Here is a 19,692-nt window from a genome sequence, read left to right on the forward strand (position 1 = left end):
TGTATGCTCCATAAGGAAACACACCCGGACAGGTTTCTAGCCTTGCAGTGCCTCCAGCATACCGCGATATTAGTCTGAATTCGGGCGTCGGGCGTGATTTGGAGTGATTTCCAGTGTTCCACTGCAGCATCGGCAGCGGGCCACATGATCTAATCACGCCAAGCCCCTGCGTTATTAAGCCCAGCGCACTCGACGGCTCCAGTGTCTCGCGTCGGGCATCATTTTTCTTTTACCGAGCGTCAGTCCTGTTTTTGTTCTCCCTCTCGTGCCTGCTATAACCTGCTCTCCATTTTATAATTGACAACTACACTGTACATAATGCATGGAAACGCAACACACCACATCCTCACAGAACCCGAACCTGGGACCATCATCAAACCTGTACACAAATATACTACCGAACAACAAGCTCACATCGACACTCTGCGAGAGGTAGCAACCATTTTCTGCGTTCAAGTCACTTTCCTCTAACGTACCGTCACTTCCAGTACGCTCACGGCCTGCTTCTTCCGGCATCAGACCCATATCACCCATGGGAACTCAGATGGCTTCAGAAGCCAGATACCCTGCCTCGTTACATGCGTGCTGCAAAGTGGGATTATGCCGATGCACAAAAACGGATCAAGGGCACCTTGGAGTGGAGGAGGGAATTTAAACCCGATTTAATTCCACCCGATGAAGTCAAAATAGAGAGTGAAACAGGAAAGATGTAAGTGTTCTATCGCTCACGATGTCCAGCATTGTATTAACACGCGTAGCATAATTACCGGATTTGACAGGGATGGACGACCTATTATTTATATGCGCCCGGGACGCGAGAATACAGAGGCAGGCCCTAGACAGCTCAGGCATCTTGTGTGGTGTCTGTAAGTCTCCTTGTTCCATCCTTACCCCAGTTCATCGTAGACTGCACTGACGCATTTACAGTGAGCGGGCAAAAGATCTCATGCCTCCAGGTCAAGAATCTCTAGTCATCATCGTCGACTACGCATCCACAACTCTTCGTACGAACCCTTCCATCTCCGTTGCTCGTAAGGTACGAGTTATCCTCACTCTATAGCACCTCTGGTCAATGTCTAATCTAGGTCCTCAATATTCTCCAACAACATTATGTAGAAACCCTCGGTCGTGCCATCGTCGTCAACCTCCCACGACTTCTCAGCTTTTTTTACAAAGGCATCTCACCATTTTTGGATCCGGTGACGCGCGACAAGGTACGAAAATACAACAACAACAGTAATGATACTAAAAACATCACTAATTCCTTGTTTTCTTACCCTGTCCCTTCTTTCAACATCCATTTTCAGATGCGTTTCAACCCCGATCTTGACGAATTAATCCCTCCATCCCAACTCGACGCCGATTTCGGTGGCGAATACCATTACGAATTCGAGCCTGAATCATATTGGAAACAAATAGTAACGTAAGTTGATTTTTTTCATTCATTCATTCATTCATACCATTCAATCAATACCAATTTAAAACAAAAAATAACATCTTCAGGGCATGCCGTATTGCACCAGACGGCACTCGTGTTTCCGAAAAATCTGAATTAGAAGATACTCAAGAGAAACTTTAGAGTTTCTCGAATCTCTCGAACTTTTGTTTTGATTTTTCATTCAGAACTTAGGGTTTACGAAGCCTGGATCTAGAGTATAAAATGCTACCGCCGGGATTGCAAGATGAAGCTGTTTCGCAGTCTTAGATAGAGCTGAAGTCTTTAGATGGTTCTCTGAAGTTATTAGACATGGTCATATTTTTTTTTCTACTTTTTTTCTCATTATTATTTTCATTTCATTTCTAATATTTGGGGGGTTTTCTTTATGGGTTTAGATGTACGTTAGGTTATAGCTTATCTACAGATTTAGTTAACGTCTTTTTCAGAATGAATTCTTCATTTTTTTCGTAATGCAGATGGTGGCGATAATCTGATAAACTGAGGAAGAAGACAAATTGTACAATTGATTAGAGTATCTAACAATGATTTCTGTTATTTTGAGTTGAGAAAACGTGATGTATGCTAACACAGTCCAAGACATTTTTTTTAAAAAAAAAGAGAGGAAGAGCGAAGAAGAGGAAGCATGATATCAGGTATATCATCACCAAACTCCCAGCAATCCACAGGAAAGCCAGAACTACGTAATCCATCTCCATAAAAAGAAACCTTGAAGAGAGTGACTTCTTCCTGACGACTAACAATATCATCATTGTCAACCCAACTCAATAGTATGAAATTTTCAAATAGCCTGGCAAACGTCAACACTAAAAAAAAACGATAGTAGTCGAGAGAATCTGGAAACAAGTCAAAAGCCAAAAAAAAAAATGATGAATAACTATACACTCAATTGTAGAAGAGAAAGAGAAAAAGAAAGAACGGAAATTGTGAAATGACTGACTGACTACGAGAATGTAAATGAAAGTGAATGAAAATGAAAAAATGAAAAAAACGAAACTTCCAAAAATTGCGATAATGCGAGAGGAACAAAACAATCCTTGTCAAAAAGAAAAAACTAGCCCTCAAAGAACATAAATTGAAAAAAAAATACCAAACTTCCTGTATAGAATTGAAAGTCGCCCATAGCCAAGAAGAGAGATAACCCAAAGCGAGGCCAAAAACGAGGGACATCACAGATTGTATAATGACTGCAGCCCAGGTACGATCTCCTGCAGGTCCGTCAAGAAGGAAGGGGAATAGCAAAAAAAAGGGATTCTAGAGTAGAGAGAGACATGAGTGAGAAGAGAGCGTTTTATGTTTGTTATCCAGGTGACAGGACATATAAAAAGAAAAATTGAAAAAATTGAAAATAGTACAGTGGTGAGATGCAAGTGGCGGGCAAGAGAAAGATAATAAGATAATTCTCATCACGGCAAAAACCTGAAACTCCCGAAAAAGGATTGTCCAAGAAAGTCCTAATTGAACCCTCATAATCCCGTTTTCCAACTCGAAGGTGGTGGCTTCCTCTGTCCCTCGCGACTCGCCAAAGCCGGTCCACTCGCAGTCCTGTTTCTAACCTTAGCAGGACTAGATCTCCCTCCATGGTTTTGCGGAATGGGTGGTACAGGTGGGTGATACGCTGAATCCCTCACCATCCCCGAATGTCTATTTCCACCCCCAGCCGCCATCCCCGGTCTTAACCGATCGGAAGGACCAAAAGCCTCTCCATAAGTGCTCCTTGCTGAGCTCCATCTTCCGCCACCACCTCCACCACCACCACCATATTCACTCCTCGAACTATTCATCCCTCCTCTCCCACCATACGCCGACTGTGGACTACTCGGGAATATCATAGAACCAGTCGACCACCCATTATTCATCCCACCCATCCCCATCATCCCATACCGCGGTGAACTCATCATAACAGACGCATTCGATCCACCACCATAAACACTACCACCCATAGCCGAACTTCGCTCCCATTCGTCCGCAGCAGCAGCCATAGCCTGTTGCGCGACTGCCATCTGATAAGCCTGCTTCGCATACATCATAGCTTGATGATGAGCAGCATAGTAATGGGGTTCAGGTGGTGGGGGAATCATGTAAGGCGCCGGAGAAAGCATTTGAGGTCCTGCCTGTTGCGGCCAAGGTGACATGTTACCGCCCCACGCAGCGGGCGAGCCATTGAATTGCATTTGCATCGGGTTGTTCATGCCCATCATTGGGTTCATGGTTGACATCCTTGCCGCATTCATAACTTGATTGGCAGGCAAGTCGTCTTCATCGTCCGACACGACAGGACCAGGACCATTGATGACATTTCCAAGCTAGCCCAACAAAATCAGTACAGTCGCTGCAAAAAAAGAGACAAAAACGGGAGCGTACCTCAATAGCAGCCTTGGCTTCACTTCTCCTCCGTTCACGTCTCCTCACCTCAGAATCATCCGATTCAACTTCCTTCAATTTCCTCCCAGCGCTACTAACCGCAATCTGATCTTTAATCTCATCCTCAAAACTAACACTCCTTCTCTTAACATGCCTCGGAGCATGAGCAGTAGCAGTACCCTTCGAACTTGGAACACTAAGTCCACTAACGCCGCTCCCCCATTCCTCTCCTCTGTCCTTGCCTTTATCACCCGGTTTTCTAGATGGATAGATATCACTTCCGTCCCTGGGAGTTAGAGGCGCTCGTCCACTACTCGAATCGCCCGCCGAACTGACTGGACTATCTCTACGCATGGCAAAAGGTTTGGCAGGCATAGTAGGAACAGGTGACGAGTTGGCAGGTCTGCTAAAAGTCTGATTGGGCATACCACCTCCCACCGTCTTAGCCCGGTGCCTTGAAGCTTGCGAGGAACTCGCAGATGAGGATGGTGCATTACTTGACGAGACGGTTTCAGAACCATTACTCTCTGGCGTCTTCGGAACTGCTGCCTTCTCCAGATTCGGGGTTTTCGACACATTTCGAGAATCAGAAGGACTCGTAACACTAGCATTTGATGGAGGTACAACCGTGCCTTCCCTCGCAGCAAGTTTTGCAAATGACGATGTGGTCGCGCCGAAGGTCGAAGAGGGCGTAGAGAGGGGTATCATTGTGCTGCTCCTTTGCCGTCGCATATTGGTAGGGCTAGGTATAGGTTGTGGAGTAGGTGATGTCGAATCTAGGTTTGTTGAACTTTTTGCACTGCTTAAGCCGCGTTTCGTATCTGTACTCGTCCCAATCATCGAATCTAAGGTTGTTGAACTTCTTGCACTACTCAGACCAAGTTTTGCACCCGTAGTAGTCGTAGATGTGGCCGAAGAAGAACGGTTATCGTCGCCTTGAAGTCTCAGTATCGGCGGCCTTGACATAACACTGAACGAAGGAGCGGGAGCACGCTGCTTAATTGGTATGGGTGCAATCCGATCCTTGTCCTCTGGTTCGGGGCTAGACGCAAATGGAACCTTTGGTAAATCCTTCACATTTGTAAACACGTTCTTCTGTCGATGCTTATTGTCGTCGGGTTCGCCATACGCATCTGATTCGGAATCAGACGACTTTTCACCCTCCTCTGGCTTTGAATTGGCATCTGGCATCTCGTTCTCCTCTGGCCCTCCTATTCTGGAAATCAGATTCAAGATATTTTGATCCACGTCTTGAATCAACCCCTCATCCGGAGGACTGGGTTCGGATTTAACAATAGGTTGCATAGTTCCAAGTGATCGCCCAAGAGACAATTCAGGTTGCATAGACTTCTTGCGTTGTGGTGGTGGCGGACTCGGCGATTTCTCTTTTATCCTCGCATTAGCCTCATCTGCAATCGCATTTGCTTTGGCGAGCTTCGCCAGCCTCTCCGTCAAAACGTCCCTCCTTCTCTCGGGGCTTGGGCTCTTTTCTACCTTTGAAGCCGACAGTTGCGAGGATGAGGATGAAGATTTATTATCCATGCTGAGATGCGCTTTCATTTCCTTGGACGGCGACAGGGGGCGAGCAAAATGTGTGGAGCCCGGTGGCGACTTGCTCGTTAAAGGAGAGGGAAACTCGGCTGAAGTCGGACTCTCGACAAGACCTTGTTGTGGTCCATGCATCTTGCTTGCAATCAAACCACTCCCGGTGAAAGCGTCGTCGTTACTTTTTTGCGGTCCGATGGTAGGCTTCTTTGTCGTGAGCTCATTAATATCTATGAGCGGTTTGCTCATGGCACGCCCGGGTAGACCGCGTGTTCCGTTGGTCTTCAAGCTAGCATTCGAAGCAGACGACATAGAGCTGCCAGGACGGCGAGGCGGCACGAGGCAAGCTAGAGGTGCATTGTCATCTTCCGATTCTGATTCTGAGTCATCAATTTGCTTCACAGCCTTTGCGATTAATGGGGTATTAGCGGCCGTCAAAGATTCCCCGGCGGGATAATTGGTCTGTTTCGTTGCCGCAGAGGAATCTGTCAAGAGAGTGAATATCGATAGCGCAATAACCAGAGTAAACATACCTCGATCAAAAGCTGCATTTGCGGTAGCTAAGACACTGGCCCGTTTTGCGGCCGCCGATGGAGATAACGCACTGGTAGAATTACTAGCTCTTCGCCTCGTTCCATTGACCCCCAAAGCCAATTGCGGACGCGAACCCTGCCCGGTGGGAGGAATAGGAGGAATTCCCACATAAGTTTGCTTGACATTTTGATCTGGATCTCCATGGCCGGTATGTGATCGCGTTGCCGAAAAGCCGGATTGCCACTTCGGTGAATGTCCAGAACTTCCATGACCTATTTCTGACTTTGCTTGACGTTTTCCAACGCGAGGACGTTTCCCGGGAGTCCGGGTCGCGTCATTGCGACGGTTTAGTCCATCATCAGAGTCTTCCTCCTCGGAGGATGTCGAATCATCGGAATCAGATGTATATCCGACAGCCAGATTGGTAGAACGTCGCTGATTTATGGCTTGAGATGAAGGGCGAGAACTTAGTCTCCCGCGCTGAACGTCGAGCGGAAAAGGAGATGAAGGGGAGGGAGAACGGTATGATGGGGCGGGTGAACCTGCAGTGCTTCGACGAGCCTGGGCTTCGCGGAAGGCGGCGACGGATATTCTCTGAGAAGATTCTGAATTGACACTGGCATTCCGAGGTCTAGAGGGGGGTACGACGAGAGAACAATTGGAGGCGTCGGGGGATGACGGTCGTAGATGTCTGAAAGATTTCAAATTGAATGATGAATCTGGTTCTAGTTGGAGAGGTGAATTGAGATTTATTTCGTTTTTTGGATCGGGAAGAGGTTTTGACTGCGGTGGCTCCTTTGTCCAGGAAAATAGTGAGGGGCGTTTTTCCTTGTGTTGCCTGGGTGAAATCGACGGGATAGGCTCGTTAGGTAGAGACTGCGTTGAAAGGGCACCATTGGGGTCCGTATAGGCTCCAAAAACAGCCGGTGGAGGACGGAGAGGCCGCATGTCGCCTGAATCGCTGTCATAGGCCCCGCTTGAGTTTAGATGATTTACGCGGGGGGGAGGCAGGGAATTGGTATGTGCATGAGATGGAACTACTGACGGGTCTTTAATTGGGACCCTGGACTTTTTGCGGGAAAAAGGAAGGCGTAGCTTGCTGGACGCAGCAGAAGTGGGAGTTAGGTAGTGGTTTGGAGCGAGGTGACCCGAGTCAGAGTTGAGAACATTCTTGCCATTAGGACTAGAGGGTAGAGACCTGTCTGCGGTGATGTACGAGTTTGTTGGAGAAGACAATGCCGAGTCTACGTCGGAGGGGGCGATACCGTTAGCCGTGCTATGTATGCTACGTGCAGAGGACTTGTGTTTCCGACCAAAGAGACCACCGAGGAGGGGCATGGGTGGGGAGATAAAGGAGGGTGGAGAAAGAGGGACGACGGTGGGAGATGGGCAGTGATGCAAACGGCTCTGACACGATCCTGACACAAGAACGTTTGGCTCCCGCGTGGGCACGTGCTTGCTTCCCCCTAATTGTGGCGTTTATTCTGCAACCCACCCCACTCCAAGCTCTGGTGCGGAACGATTCAGCGCTCAATGAACTCAGAGTGATAAGATTAGCTTTTTTGACACCCCTCACCGTCACATGGACAGTGGAGTCTAACCTTGGCTGTACTCAGACACTCTTCCATCCCCGACATGCCATCCAGTACCCTGCTCAGCACAGCTGTAGCCCATAGCAGCCATGTCCAATCAGCGCCATCAGCGCCCGAAACCCCGACTAATGAGCGCTTAACCCTCTTGGCACCTAACTTATCACGGCTCATGAACCAAAGCGAGGCTGCTTCTTCAAAGGCCTCCATTCTTCCTCCTCTCACTCATCCGACATCCCGTCCATCTCATCAACGTCTCAAGACCTCCCATTTCTCTCCTCACAGAATGGAACGTCCCACTGTTTGTCGGCACACTCACGGTGCCGGTGCCGAACCTGGGGTGAATCCCAGCGAAGGAGCCCAGTACTCCCAGTTTAGACGAGACTGTCTCATTGACGTTATCGACTTTGACGCGGACGACGTTAGCATTGAGCGATTCGGAAATGCAGATTTTATTAGCATGATGAAGGATGAAACTGAGAACAGTCCTGACTGTGGTGGTCATCCCAGAGCAGTCAGATGGATCAACATAGCTGGGATCGACTGGGAAGTTCTCAGCTCCATGGCTCTGCGATATCGTAAGGCCATTGCCTGAAATATACGACCAAAATACCTTCTGATACACCAGACCACAAGATATTCATTCTCTAGCTCTCGAGGATGTCCTCCATGATCGCGGAGACATTCAATCCAAGGCTGACTATTATCCAGATCACATGTTTATTCGTGTTCTATGTCATTCCGTCCGTTCAGAGGATGATCACAAACAATTTGACTTGTTGAATCCCGAGACTCATTATCGGTATGGAGCCCAGAGAAGGCAATACAGGGGAGACCACGAACCTCCAGCCTACAAGGCGACAGATCCGGAACACTTGGAGAGTGGCCGTCTACAAAATGACTCCCGGATTCTTCCACCTGGAGCAATGCATCATGAACAATCATCAGCATTCCCTTCAGTTGCCTCCATGGCTTCGCGTATGTCGCGCGCCTGTTTTTCAAGATGGAGAGGTTCAGTGAGCGTTTCGATAAACCAATCAGCTGAATCTCATTCCAAAACAACCTCTCACAGAGCACACAATCACGAGCTGTTCAACTTGACTTCCTAACCGCAGGTGACCGTCCCAACATCCGTCATGACCCCATGTGCATCTTTCTCTTCCGTGATGGTAACATTCTCCCTCCTTCTCCTTCTCACATTCTTGATTTGATTCCCTTTCACACAGGCACCATTATCTCCCTCATGCCTACATGCAATCTAGACTTCACAGCTCCGATCACCGAGCGACTCTACAATAATCAATCTATCTTGCGGGTATCAGAGGATGCATCGTTATTAATGGAAGCCCTTCTCGACCTCGGTTAATCCCTCCCTAATTTTAATTCAAATTCTGCTTTTTTTTTAATTGATGACTCGCTTTACTAGTGGTTGACCGCATCTTGGAAGTCATTGATGAATATCAGATCAAAATACACAACCTCGAGCATGACATCATCTTCAATCCCAATCTGGATACCATCCGCAGTCGTAAGTATAAATGTTATACCTATACGCATTTTCAAGCTAAATTGACTTGTTCCGAAAATTTGGAGTGCATGTTGTTTCAGGAGCCTTAATTATGCATAAATTGACGCTTGAGCCGATCAAAACTATGATATACAACCTGCGAGAGTAAAGCAGTTTTTTCCCTTGAAATTTGATTTTTAAAAAACGCTGACTATTACTTGATTTAGGTATGATGCTCGTAGATGTTTGGCTATAGCGGAGCAGGTCAAGGCTGAAGTAGAAACAACGAATTTGTACGATTTTGATTCCGACTCTAGTGTCGCTATTTCCTTGGAAAGTGGTGGGAAAGATACTGGCAAAAAATCTGGAAAGACAAAACCTATTGAAAAGTCTACCAGCACGGACCATAAAACAGAACATGCGGAACGGACAGATGCGGAGAGTTCTGGCGGATGTAAACCAAGTCAAGGTATGTCAGGAAAGAAAAAGCGAAAGAATAATAACACACACACTGTACAAAGGGTCTAAGAAGAATAGAGATGCGAAAAAGGCGGAGAGGTCGAGATGGAAATCGACGTGGGGTTTGAATCCTGATGGTACCGCGAAGGGGTACTTGAGTTACACTTGTAAAACCTATTTGGTCAGATTTTTTCGTCTATTCAGTCATGGTGATGTTGATGAAGCGGGTTTTTAGGGTGATATATCTGATCATATGGATTTTGCTATGACAAGTCTGGATATGTTTGCTGGAGTATCCGAGAATTTGATTAATTATGCGTTCAACGTGAGTTTCTTTCTCGGAAAAACATTTATCTCAGATTGATATATTTATTTTCAGGTTGCTTCATATGAGACGAATAGAGTAATGTAAGTATGTTTCCCGATACGACCGAATTCATTTGAATCAATATCTTTTTGAAGGAGTCGACTCACAATTGTAACTATAATTTTTCTACCTCCATCTCTTCTTACCGGATACTTCGTAAGCTGCATCATTTTGCTAAAGTCATTGTTGAAGTCATGAATAACCATCTAGGGCATGAATTTTGAACCATTCAAGGGTCTTACAGGACATTCAATCGCTGTGTACGTTTCTTTTTATCATCTCCGTTCAAAGATACTCACGATAGGGCAAAATATTCACAGATTTTGGGAAATTGCAGTTCCACTCATGCTTGTATTGATACCGCTGTTCATGTTCCACGAAGTCAAGAATCTAGTAAAGAACGTTTTGGGTACTCGGAATCTTAGGAGAGTTGTCAAGGTGAATGGTATTGGTTTATTTATCATTGATGTTGCTTAAACCGCCTTATTGTAGACCTGATATTTAATTCCAGTGTTCATCGGATGATTTAATTTAGGTATTATCCTTATTTTGTATTATACCAAACTACTGCACACCTGTACCTTATTACTCCAATTGATTTATGATGACATTGTTAATACGTCCCCATGTCAAAATATTCATGAGTGGACATCTCAGCTTCTCTCACTAATTAATAATTGTCACTCACTGTCGATCACTAAAGCTTTTCCCTACATCCCCTTGAATTCCATGTCAGGAGTTCACTGGGCATCCAAATTCTCACTACATGCAGTACCTAATTTACATTTATATCGTCGCCAAGTCGTTGCCTTGGTCACCAACCAATCCTTTGCATTCTTATCGAAGGAGGGTCACAAAGGTGGTCACTGGTCGGTCAGCTTCACATCCTACTATCCTACCCCAGCAACCCCGTGTTCCTAGCGAATGAAAGAAGTTCTCCGAGTTCTCCGACCTTGTCAACCAATTTTCTTTCCTTTCCCCCTGAGTAAAAATATCATCGTGAATGACCGATCATAATACAACGCTGGAAAGGTCTAAATACGTATGACAAAGGGCGGAAACTGAGTGCGCCCTTGGAGTAATAATTTGGGGAGGGCTACAGGCACTGGTTCAGAATCATAAACGATCAAAAGCATTGCATTCATCGGTCCCGTTTATTGCCAAACTTTCTCAATCAGCATCATGACTGCCTGTCACTTCATTGACATGTACTTTGATATAGAGATTACCTTGGACACCACGCATGTGCTTAAAACACCAAAACGGCTCACACCAAACTCTGTTAGCCCAAAGAGCTTTCTGATTGTTAACTACCAAATACCTCTACAAGAGTGACATAAACAGGAATACCCAGCAAACCTGACGCAAAAAGAGTGGAACGAAAGAAAGATTACGATGCCCTAAGCATGCAAACCAAATTAAAATAATAATCTCAGGTGTTCACCGGCAGACAAAAAAAATCCCCTTTTCTGGTGGAATGTAAGATCTACTTGAGGACGTGAATCGCGACATGACGTATACGTGCAGCCTACACTCGAATTACTACTAGACAGCAAGCTTAGTATGACCCAGAGCTGCCGTAGGAGCCATAAGATCCCCCTTGAGAACCGCCATAAGAGCTGCTAGAGTCGGCAGCTGCAGTGGCGGTGGGTTGAGCGTAGCTGCTGTATCCAGGAGTTGGCCACCACGAGGACTTGCACTAAAGATACGAAATGAGTCATTTATGTACTGAGGTAACAGCAACAAGGTGACAGCGTACCATGCCAAGGCAGTTAGAAAGTCCCGTGTTTTCAGCAGCAGCAGCCTGAATTTCCGTAGCAGTGGTGGTGGCAGTAGCGGTAGCGGTAGATAGTAAAGTCACGGTTTGCAAGCGCGTTTGATTGTCAGTCACGGTAGAAGTGAGAGTGTTCAGGACAGTTTCCGTCTATCATATGATGTGAGTGAACCAAACTCGAGATGAAAAAAGAATCGCATATCGAACTTACGTTATCCTTTGTCACAGTCTGCACCCAAGTCTTGACATAGGTGGTGGGCTCGACCATAGTGCTAATCGCGGTGACGGTCATGAAATCTGTCATGGTCTGTGTCTTGGTAGCCGTCTGGAGGTAGGTGACCTTGTCGGTCACAACCGAAGTTGCAGTTTCGACCACAGTCTGGGTCTATAGAATGATGAGGCTCATAAATCCGAACACCTAGTTGGGTACTCACGTTATCGATGACTTTGGTAACGTCATAGGTCTTGATATAGGTGGTCGGCTGGACAACGGTGCGAATATCGGTCCTGGTGACAGTGGCAGTGTCAGTCTGCTTGACAGTTTGTGTTGCGGTGTCCGTCTGAGTAGCAGTACGAGTGTAAATATTCGTCTGTGTCTTGGTCTCCGTCGCAGTCAGGGTATGTTCGATCTCTTTTGTCCTGTCGATAACTTCGGTGGAGATCCAGACACGCGTTGTAGGTACGACTTCCACAGAGGTATAGATTTTGGTTGCAGTCATGGTATCAGTTTCGACCTTGGTAGCTGTCTCGTGCATCGTGACTGTAGTGGCGACCGTCTGAGTCTAACGGTTATCATATTAGTTAAATCTAAGTCGAAAAGTAGGCGAAAAAACGCAGGCAGAAAAATGTATACCTGGGTAACATAGTTGGTGACTGTGACAGTCGCAGCGCCAGAGCCGTAGTTGCTGTCGCAGTGTCCATAGTTTGACCCTCTGAAACAATACGTGAGGAACAGCTATGATGGTGTTTTAGAAATGCACTCACTGATTGATGATGACTGTTGCATAACAGCCTTGGTTCTGGGGTTGGTACTTATCATGATCAGGGGGTGTCAGTAGAACATCCAAAAATAGACATCAAAGATACTCACCCAGGATAGCGGTACACACGAACCGTCACCTTGTTTCTGGTAACCGTAGCCACACTGTAGCTGCGAGTATCCTCCGCTAGTCATACTGCTGTAGGGCATGTACGAGTAGAAGTCCTCTCCTTGCGCCGGGGGCGTCGTGTATTGAGCTGCGACTCCACTGCTTGGTTGTGTGGGGGGAGGAGTGGGTGCAGAAGAGGGTGCCGGAGTTGCGGCAGACTGAGCAGAAGCCGAGGCAGCAGTGGTGACCGGGACGGAGGAAAGGCCATTGACAATTTGAGCCGTAGCTGCACTGATGAATGAAAGACCGATAAAAATTGACTTCATGATTTAGTGAAAGTGGACCTCGGAATAAAAAGGGGGTGTGCGGAAGTCGAAGCTTGAAGAAGCGGTCAACGCTTGCGCGATCCCTGTCTTGCAGTGGAAAAAGAAGGAAAAGAGGAAGCGAACGAAAGACAAACGAAAGGGAAAGGAAAGGTGACGGAGAGAAAAGCGAAGAGGTATTTGAGCAACCAGGAATTGATCGGCAACCTCGCAACCAGATGCTACCAACCGGTCGAGACTCCCCAACCAATTCTATTGGACCATCATTCGTTTCGGGAAGACCATGCGGATTTCAGAGCGATGCATCGGTGAGAAAGTTGAGCCGATGCTCGTATGTGGCGACAGTGCATGCCCACCCGGTAAACTATCAGCGCATTCCCTGACTACTTTCATTGATAAAAGGCACATTCTTGCCAGGCCCGGTGAATGCTGTGTCAGCGCATCCCGAAAAACCCATTGAACGCAATCGACCATGTAAGACATAAATCAACAACATAAAGGTTACTCCGAATACGGCGACCGTCCCACCCTCGGGCCCCTCCTCCCGCGAAGAGTATTCCAATCAGAGCCTCAGAACCCTCTTCGCAATTTGCAATTAGCAATCTCACTGCATCGAGCATTACACTCTGATGATACAACAACACGGAGACCAGATGTACCTAGCGGTGGTGTATTTGCTGTAAATACGCCAGCTTGCTTGACATGGCTAAGCTCTATATCGACGAGGATAGTTGTCACGACCGAGGTGCAATGGACTAGTTGTAGTTTCATCAAATGTATTTTGCACTGTGGTATTTGATAATTGATACTCTTGGTTACTAGCCATCATCAATTTCAGCCATAGCATACCTTTACGTTTAAGGGAAAAGGAGATTTGGCTGGAGAGTGAAGATGTCTCGGTGAGATCTCACCTGTCTAAAACCGTTTCACTGATTATAACCTTCACCCAAACCACTTACCTCTGCCTAAGGTTTCTCAAATACTATGACTCCCTTGAACAACGTTTTCCAGTCATGGAATGAGAACCGTGACGCACGGAAAAAGAGAGCGGCTGAAGCCAAGTCTAAGTCAAAAGGTGAATATTGGCCGCGATTCTAATCCGAATTGGTCTGAGACTGGGAGTAGCCATAGTGATGGAGATTTTCAGAAGGTATGAGAAATGTCCTCCAGAAATGAAGTGTTCCGTGAATGGTTAGTGAATTTTACTCGGGTTATATTTTACCTGTTAATCTACACATTCGGCCCCTTTAAAAAACAGGTTGTACAGGATGGTTCGAACGCTATGATACTAGTATGTTTTTTTCCCTTATCAACATCCCTCCTTATCTTTCAGAATTCAAGGCTAATTTTTTTCTCTCTTTTAAACAAGTTTCGTATATTTATGAAGCTTGCGTTCACCGTCAACGTCTTGACCTGGAATCCCGAAAAAGTGACATGACTCCTTCAGATGTAAAGAAGTCTAAGGCATATATGACCTCTGCACGAAATATGCGTCGTGTCAACTGGAATGAACGGAACATTAAGGTCGCCATACGTGACGCTGGACGCAAACAGCGCATGGAAGAGTTTCACAATGATTTACGGGATTATTGGCGTGAGTGGGGATTTGTTAAATGGCCCAAGTTGATCAACAGATATTAACATGGATGATTTTGAAAGGCTGGCGCCGGGCCGCATTCAACGATCAAAGTCAAGACTCTGGGTTGCCTCCCGCATATGTGTCGACTCACAGCGATCCCCTGCCAAAAATTGCGTCACAGCTAAATGAATTGCCCCGTCAGGATTGCGTCAGTTTCGCTCACTAATAAAATGCTCTGGCTTGACACCGTCATGTTTGACAGGATCTGCTTCAACAACTGAAATCAATGGATGCCCATTGGTACGCCTACGGTACGTTGGTGATCCTATCTTGCGCAATGTGTCGAGTCACCAATGGCCAATGAATGAAGGGAGTGCTCTTGAGCACAAGTTGCTTTAAAGTTAGACGGCCTTTGAGCGAATTGCAAGGAGTAACAGGAAGTATTGACACTGTATTCATGATTTTCATTGGTTTGTTTTCTTCGTGTATGATACGTTTCTTCACCAAGTCCATCCGAGTTTCAAGCAGGGCCAAGCACCCAACGTTGAGTTTAAGGTTTTTTTTCTGTCCCTGGGCTGCGACCAGACATGTCAAGCTTCAAGCTTGATGGCAGCGAGGGTCTCCCCAGTATCATGAATTTGCAATGACTTGCAGCTGGATATTGAATGTTCCTTCTCGTTTCTCTCGCCAGTATTTTGTACTAATCTCCATATGGCCAAGAGGTAACGAACAGCACAATGTGTTGGGCGCAACCACTATTTGAGGCAGTAAATCCACTCCAAGCTGTAGATTACATTCATGTCAAGAATTGGGCGTCATTAAAAATGACAAGCTTGTCCATTTTGCGCTGGTTGCGCAGGCACACTCAAATGGTCTTGAGTTTCCGGAACATCTAGACTCGGGTTTACCTTGAAGAACGAAACCGGCTTCAAGCTCACACGGAAGGCATCCATAGGCATTCTACAAATGCTTATCAGCGACTGGAATTCTTTAGTGAGGTCCGAATAACTTACACAGGCCAATCCTCTGGCCTGGGGATATGCGTCGTTCCAACTGTGAAATAAACCAGAATATCCTCTCCATCGGTATGCTTTTCATCCTTTACCCAATTCCCAATCGAATCAGTCGGAGTCTGCCTTGTTTGCGGGACGTATTTTCCAGCGGGATAAACTCTTTCTGACCCGTTCTCGCCTCCTTCGACATCCCTACACACCCATAGAGCGTTCTTCACGAAGGGTGCTCTGATCATGAACCAGCTATCATCCTTGGCCATTGGGGATATAATATGCTAAAACAGCCCTTTTCGGTGGAGGAAGGAGGTTGCATTGAACAAACTTAACGGCCTTGATCGGTGTTTTCCTAGTAACATATTGATGGACGGAGTTCGTAACTGTACTCAACTGTCAACAGGGATGAATAGTTAGTTGTTCACGGACAATTGCAGGGGAAACAAACCTCGTCCGGGGTAAGAGGGTCAAGTGGATGTTTAAAAGCCGCTTCCGCGGTAGTGTTCGGTGCAGGAGCCATAGTGATCCATTTCAGCCAAGTGGTAGCCTCTAGTTTATATACGGTGGCGGGTGGTCGCGGGTTGCTGCCACTGCCCATTACGTCGAAGTTGCGAAGTGGATGCCAGGAAGTTCATAGTATATGGCATTAACCCCAGTGGAAAGTTAGTCGAGTCAGAGAAGTTGAGATGCGGATGTCAAGACGTTCATATATGGTTCAAGTAGGAATGATCCCAGTGGCCCGTCCAAGTCTCGCCGGCATGGCAAATTCTTAACTTGCAGCTAATGTTGCTTCTCAGTTCTCTAAAAAGTACTTGGCACTAGAATTCGTGTTTGTCGGAGGTAACAGACAGCACCACGAGCTAGGCACAATCATTATCTGAGGCAGCAAAATCATTCCAAACTAGTACATGATTACATTCCTTTCAAGAGTTGTCATAATTAAGAATGACAAGCATGTCCATTTTGCGTTGGTTGCGCAGGCACACTCAAATGGTCTTGAGTTCCAGGAACATCCAGACTCGGGTTCTTCTTGAAGAAAGAAACGGGCTTCAGAGTTACATTCAGTGTATCCACAGGCATTCTACAAATGCTTATCAGTGATTAGAACCCATCGACGAGGTATAGAGTAACTTACACAGGCCAATCTTCTGGCCTAGGAATGTGTGTCGTTCCAATATTAAAGTAAACCAGGATATCTTCTCCGTCGGTAGGCTGTTCATCCTTGACCCAATTCCCGACCGAATCCGCGGGAGTTTCCCTCGTCAGCGGAACGTACTTTCCAGCGGGATAAACTCTTTCTGATCCGTCTTCCCCACTTTCAACGTCTCTACACACCCATAAAGCGTTCTTCAAGAAGGGAGCTCTCTTCGCAAGCCAGCTATCATCCTTGGCCAACATTGGTACCACGCCTCCTTTGATACCGAGAGAATAGCCGACTTCCTTCCCGGAGCTATAATGCCGCTTCTGCGGGTTGACGATCCTCCAACGACGTTCTTTGGAAATATCATATTGCCTCCCGGTCTCCGTCGCCAAACGTGTTTCTTTCGTGTAGAATCCATTCCCGGCAAAGTTCTCCTTGGAACCAGTGGGCGCATCGAGCATTTCGACGTCGGCCTCGATCACGGTGTTCTTGATTCCGTCTATCATGGGATCGAGACGATAGCTGAACACATGTTGGTGGTAATGGGCATTCACGTTGGGCGCGACGGTCGTTGCATATGGGCTTCGCTCGCCATCGGCGCCGACGTAGACCTGAAGGATGCCAGTGAGGCGAACTTCGATTCCAATGCTGCCATCTTGATAGAAATGATAGTTCCAGATGTATTCTACACAGGGTATCAGTGGGTGAAGCTTTACGAAGGAAGTAACCGAACTGACCATAATTCGCTAACGTACATGCCATACTGATGACCAATCTCCGACTTCGGACTGTGCGGGTTCGTCCCCCAGGACGAAAATCGGTATGTTTCCACAGTACACCGGCATCCTCCTCATGTATGCAAACAACATTTTTCACCTCGATAGGACTCCCATCATGAGCCGCAAAACATCCATCCTATGCATGCACGCCATGAGATTCCGCAGGCGGTGCAGTCGATGAATAAAGCTTACGAGGTAATGAATTTGCCCGACACAATCACAGCCCAGAGACAGCTGATTTGCCATCTGGCCAATGCCATATTCTCCCCTATGATTCGTATTTCAGTTACCAATTCTCATAAGAAAAGTGATTAGCTCACGCATCAAAGGCGTGTTTCCTTGGGTGGGGATACTCGGGTGCACCATACGGTACTATCATTTCTGCCAGTGCCAGCCTGTAGAAAAGGGGCCTAATCTCTCCGTGGTCGTTGTAGGTTACTGTAGACAGCACGATGCCCTCCCGGTGAGCAAAGGCTTAGATAACAATGTCTTTAATGTCACCGATATCGCTAGATGATACGCTGTGGAACCTACCAATGTGCATTTTCCAGTTCTGCCACTCAAGAACGTTGCCGTCCATCTTAAAACTCACACCCTCCGGTTGAATAACGTGAAGTGGCTTCAGGTCTTTCCGAAGTTCGAACCCATCTGGTTCCGTCTTCTCCATCAAGTCGGGAAGATAATCATGAGCACGCTTGGGTGGAGGGATGCGGTCTCTCCCAGAATTATTGATTGGTCCTTCCTCCAGAGGCGGGAAGGCGGTCGAAGGGACAGTGAGCTCGACCTTGTCGGACCCATTGACTGCTTTGTAGGAGGGCGGAAAATCTGATAGACTGTTAGAGAAATGACTGCGGAAAATGTCAACTCGACGAACCAATATGAAGGACTTCCCCAGCATTTGCATCAACTATGGGTATAAAGTCCTGGGATGGAGATCAGATGATTTGGTTAAGTATACAGAACTATTCTACACACCAGGGGATGGGCATAGAGATTGTCGTGTTCTGAAAATCGAGCAAAGCACATGCCCTGTTGTATTCTGCGTTGCTCAGGGAAGCGATCGTCGTACCCGACGGCCCATCCGTCGCAAAAGATCTGCTCGGGGGAAATTCCTTCAAAGGTATGCGTTTAGATTGTAGCTGTTCAAGACTCGGTTGTGCAATGACGCACCGATTTCTGCAGCTACTTTACGCACGAGTGGCGAATTCTGTACGACTTTCTCGCAGTTAAGCAATTCCTCCATGGATAATTGGGGCTGAGCGCCCTTGGCAAGTCGTGTCATCTTTTCGATTTCCCATTTCCCATCTCGGAAGGCAACGATGAGATTATGCCCGACCCTATTGATACCTGATTCAGCCAAGCGAAAAAGATCACTGGAAAATAACGGTACCCTTCGACAGCATCAAGCAACTTTTGAATAGCGTGAGGAGAATATAACATGCGCATTTAAAAAACTCACATCAACTTCGGCTTTCCTCGCAATTTTAACAGGTTCTTCCGGTTTAGCACCAGTTTCCAAAGGTATGCCAAGATACGCCAAAACAGCCCTTTTCGAAGGAGGAAGGAGGTTGCATAGGATGAATTTAACAGCCTTGATTGGTGTCTTCTCGGCAATATGTAGGCGGACTGCACGCGTAACAGCAGTCAACTGGGAAAGTTACGGATGAACGATCAACACTTCAGGGATGACTATGGAGAAACAAACCTCGTCCGGGGTAAGAGGGTCGAGGGGATGCTTAAAAGATTGGCCCTCTGTGGCGGTGTTCAATGCACTAGCAACCATGTTCACCAAGCAATCCAAGCAGGTGAGAAGCTAAGGTTCGAAGGGAAGGATAAGAGTCATCGGAGTAGTGGCATACTTATATAGATGCAGCATTGATAGAGTCGCACACCCCCCTGAGTTAGTGTATGTCCCAGATATCTTGCCGAGATGCCGGCCGTGGAATGAAGCATAGAGGAGTTTAATCAGACCGAATATCCACAGGTAAATGGTATCCTTCCTTCGAATTCTCGAGCCGCTCACGCCTGACTCCTTCACAAGGAGTAAAGATTTCTCCTTCGGGCGAGGAAGTATAGTAGAATTTGTGGAGATGGTCGGCTATAGCTCCGGAGAATGTGATTTCTGAGAAGGTTCGCCAGAAAGACGTTATTAAGATAAGCACGAGGCAGAGCCTCGGTCT

General features: G+C 46.7%; 7 protein-coding genes across 7 annotated transcripts; 3 read left to right on the top strand and 4 right to left on the bottom strand.

The window, feature by feature from the left end:
• Positions 1-293: 293 nt before the first annotated feature.
• AGABI2DRAFT_175691 (hypothetical protein) lies at positions 294-1,579 on the top strand (the record flags this gene model as incomplete). The annotated part of the gene is made up of 7 exons (XM_006453895.1): positions 294-432; positions 489-709; positions 759-866; positions 928-1,036; positions 1,086-1,214; positions 1,308-1,423; positions 1,504-1,579. The coding sequence occupies exons 1-7, from the start codon at positions 319-321 to the stop codon at positions 1,577-1,579; spliced, it is 873 nt and encodes a 290-aa protein (XP_006453958.1). The 5' UTR covers positions 294-318.
• A 1,343-nt stretch (positions 1,580-2,922) lies between these two features.
• Positions 2,923-7,264, bottom strand: AGABI2DRAFT_175692 (hypothetical protein; the record flags this gene model as incomplete). The annotated part of the gene is made up of 3 exons (XM_006453896.1): positions 5,899-7,264; positions 3,821-5,850; positions 2,923-3,762 (listed from the first exon to the last, which is right to left on the bottom strand). Exons 1-3 carry the CDS (start codon positions 7,235-7,237, stop codon positions 2,923-2,925), a joined length of 4,209 nt encoding a protein of 1,402 aa, XP_006453959.1. The 5' UTR covers positions 7,238-7,264.
• Positions 7,265-8,421: 1,157 nt separating this feature from the next.
• Positions 8,422-10,419, top strand: AGABI2DRAFT_175693 (hypothetical protein; the record flags this gene model as incomplete). Its single annotated transcript, XM_006453897.1, has 13 exons — positions 8,422-8,504; positions 8,561-8,657; positions 8,715-8,849; positions 8,915-9,016; positions 9,082-9,160; positions 9,223-9,464; positions 9,517-9,635; positions 9,690-9,779; positions 9,834-9,862; positions 9,917-9,977; positions 10,032-10,081; positions 10,142-10,259; positions 10,357-10,419. The coding sequence occupies exons 1-13, from the start codon at positions 8,457-8,459 to the stop codon at positions 10,417-10,419; spliced, it is 1,233 nt and encodes a 410-aa protein (XP_006453960.1). The 5' UTR covers positions 8,422-8,456.
• Positions 10,420-11,388: 969 nt separating this feature from the next.
• Positions 11,389-13,009, bottom strand: AGABI2DRAFT_40608 (hypothetical protein; the record flags this gene model as incomplete). The annotated part of the gene is made up of 7 exons (XM_006453679.1): positions 11,389-11,520; positions 11,581-11,745; positions 11,807-11,980; positions 12,030-12,377; positions 12,449-12,550; positions 12,594-12,626; positions 12,686-13,009. Coding segments are annotated over 7 exons (1,278 nt in total), but the record flags the coding sequence as incomplete, so codon positions are not given.
• A 690-nt stretch (positions 13,010-13,699) lies between these two features.
• Positions 13,700-15,091, top strand: AGABI2DRAFT_175695 (hypothetical protein). The gene is made up of 8 exons (XM_006453898.1): positions 13,700-13,751; positions 13,829-13,905; positions 14,018-14,081; positions 14,265-14,297; positions 14,394-14,600; positions 14,641-14,793; positions 14,848-14,896; positions 14,956-15,091. Exons 1-6 carry the CDS (start codon positions 13,709-13,711, stop codon positions 14,772-14,774), a joined length of 558 nt encoding a protein of 185 aa, XP_006453961.1. The 5' UTR covers positions 13,700-13,708; the 3' UTR covers positions 14,775-14,793; positions 14,848-14,896; positions 14,956-15,091.
• A 312-nt stretch (positions 15,092-15,403) lies between these two features.
• AGABI2DRAFT_113718 (hypothetical protein) lies at positions 15,404-15,858 on the bottom strand (the record flags this gene model as incomplete). The annotated part of the gene is made up of 2 exons (XM_006453899.1): positions 15,404-15,545; positions 15,599-15,858. 2 exons carry the CDS (start codon positions 15,856-15,858, stop codon positions 15,404-15,406), a joined length of 402 nt encoding a protein of 133 aa, XP_006453962.1.
• Positions 15,859-16,395: 537 nt separating this feature from the next.
• Positions 16,396-19,363, bottom strand: AGABI2DRAFT_213491 (hypothetical protein). The gene is made up of 12 exons (XM_006453900.1): positions 19,218-19,363; positions 18,972-19,160; positions 18,903-18,922; positions 18,683-18,849; positions 18,488-18,624; positions 18,387-18,435; positions 18,047-18,337; positions 17,833-17,986; positions 17,705-17,780; positions 17,471-17,648; positions 16,728-17,418; positions 16,396-16,673 (listed from the first exon to the last, which is right to left on the bottom strand). Exons 1-12 carry the CDS (start codon positions 19,293-19,295, stop codon positions 16,532-16,534), a joined length of 2,172 nt encoding a protein of 723 aa, XP_006453963.1. The 5' UTR covers positions 19,296-19,363; the 3' UTR covers positions 16,396-16,531.
• Between the last annotated feature and the right edge of the window lie 329 nt (positions 19,364-19,692).

The sequence above is a fragment of the Agaricus bisporus genome (assembly GCF_000300575.1).
Source record: "Agaricus bisporus var. bisporus H97 unplaced genomic scaffold AGABI2scaffold_1, whole genome shotgun sequence".
NCBI lineage: Eukaryota > Fungi > Basidiomycota > Agaricomycetes > Agaricales > Agaricaceae > Agaricus > Agaricus bisporus.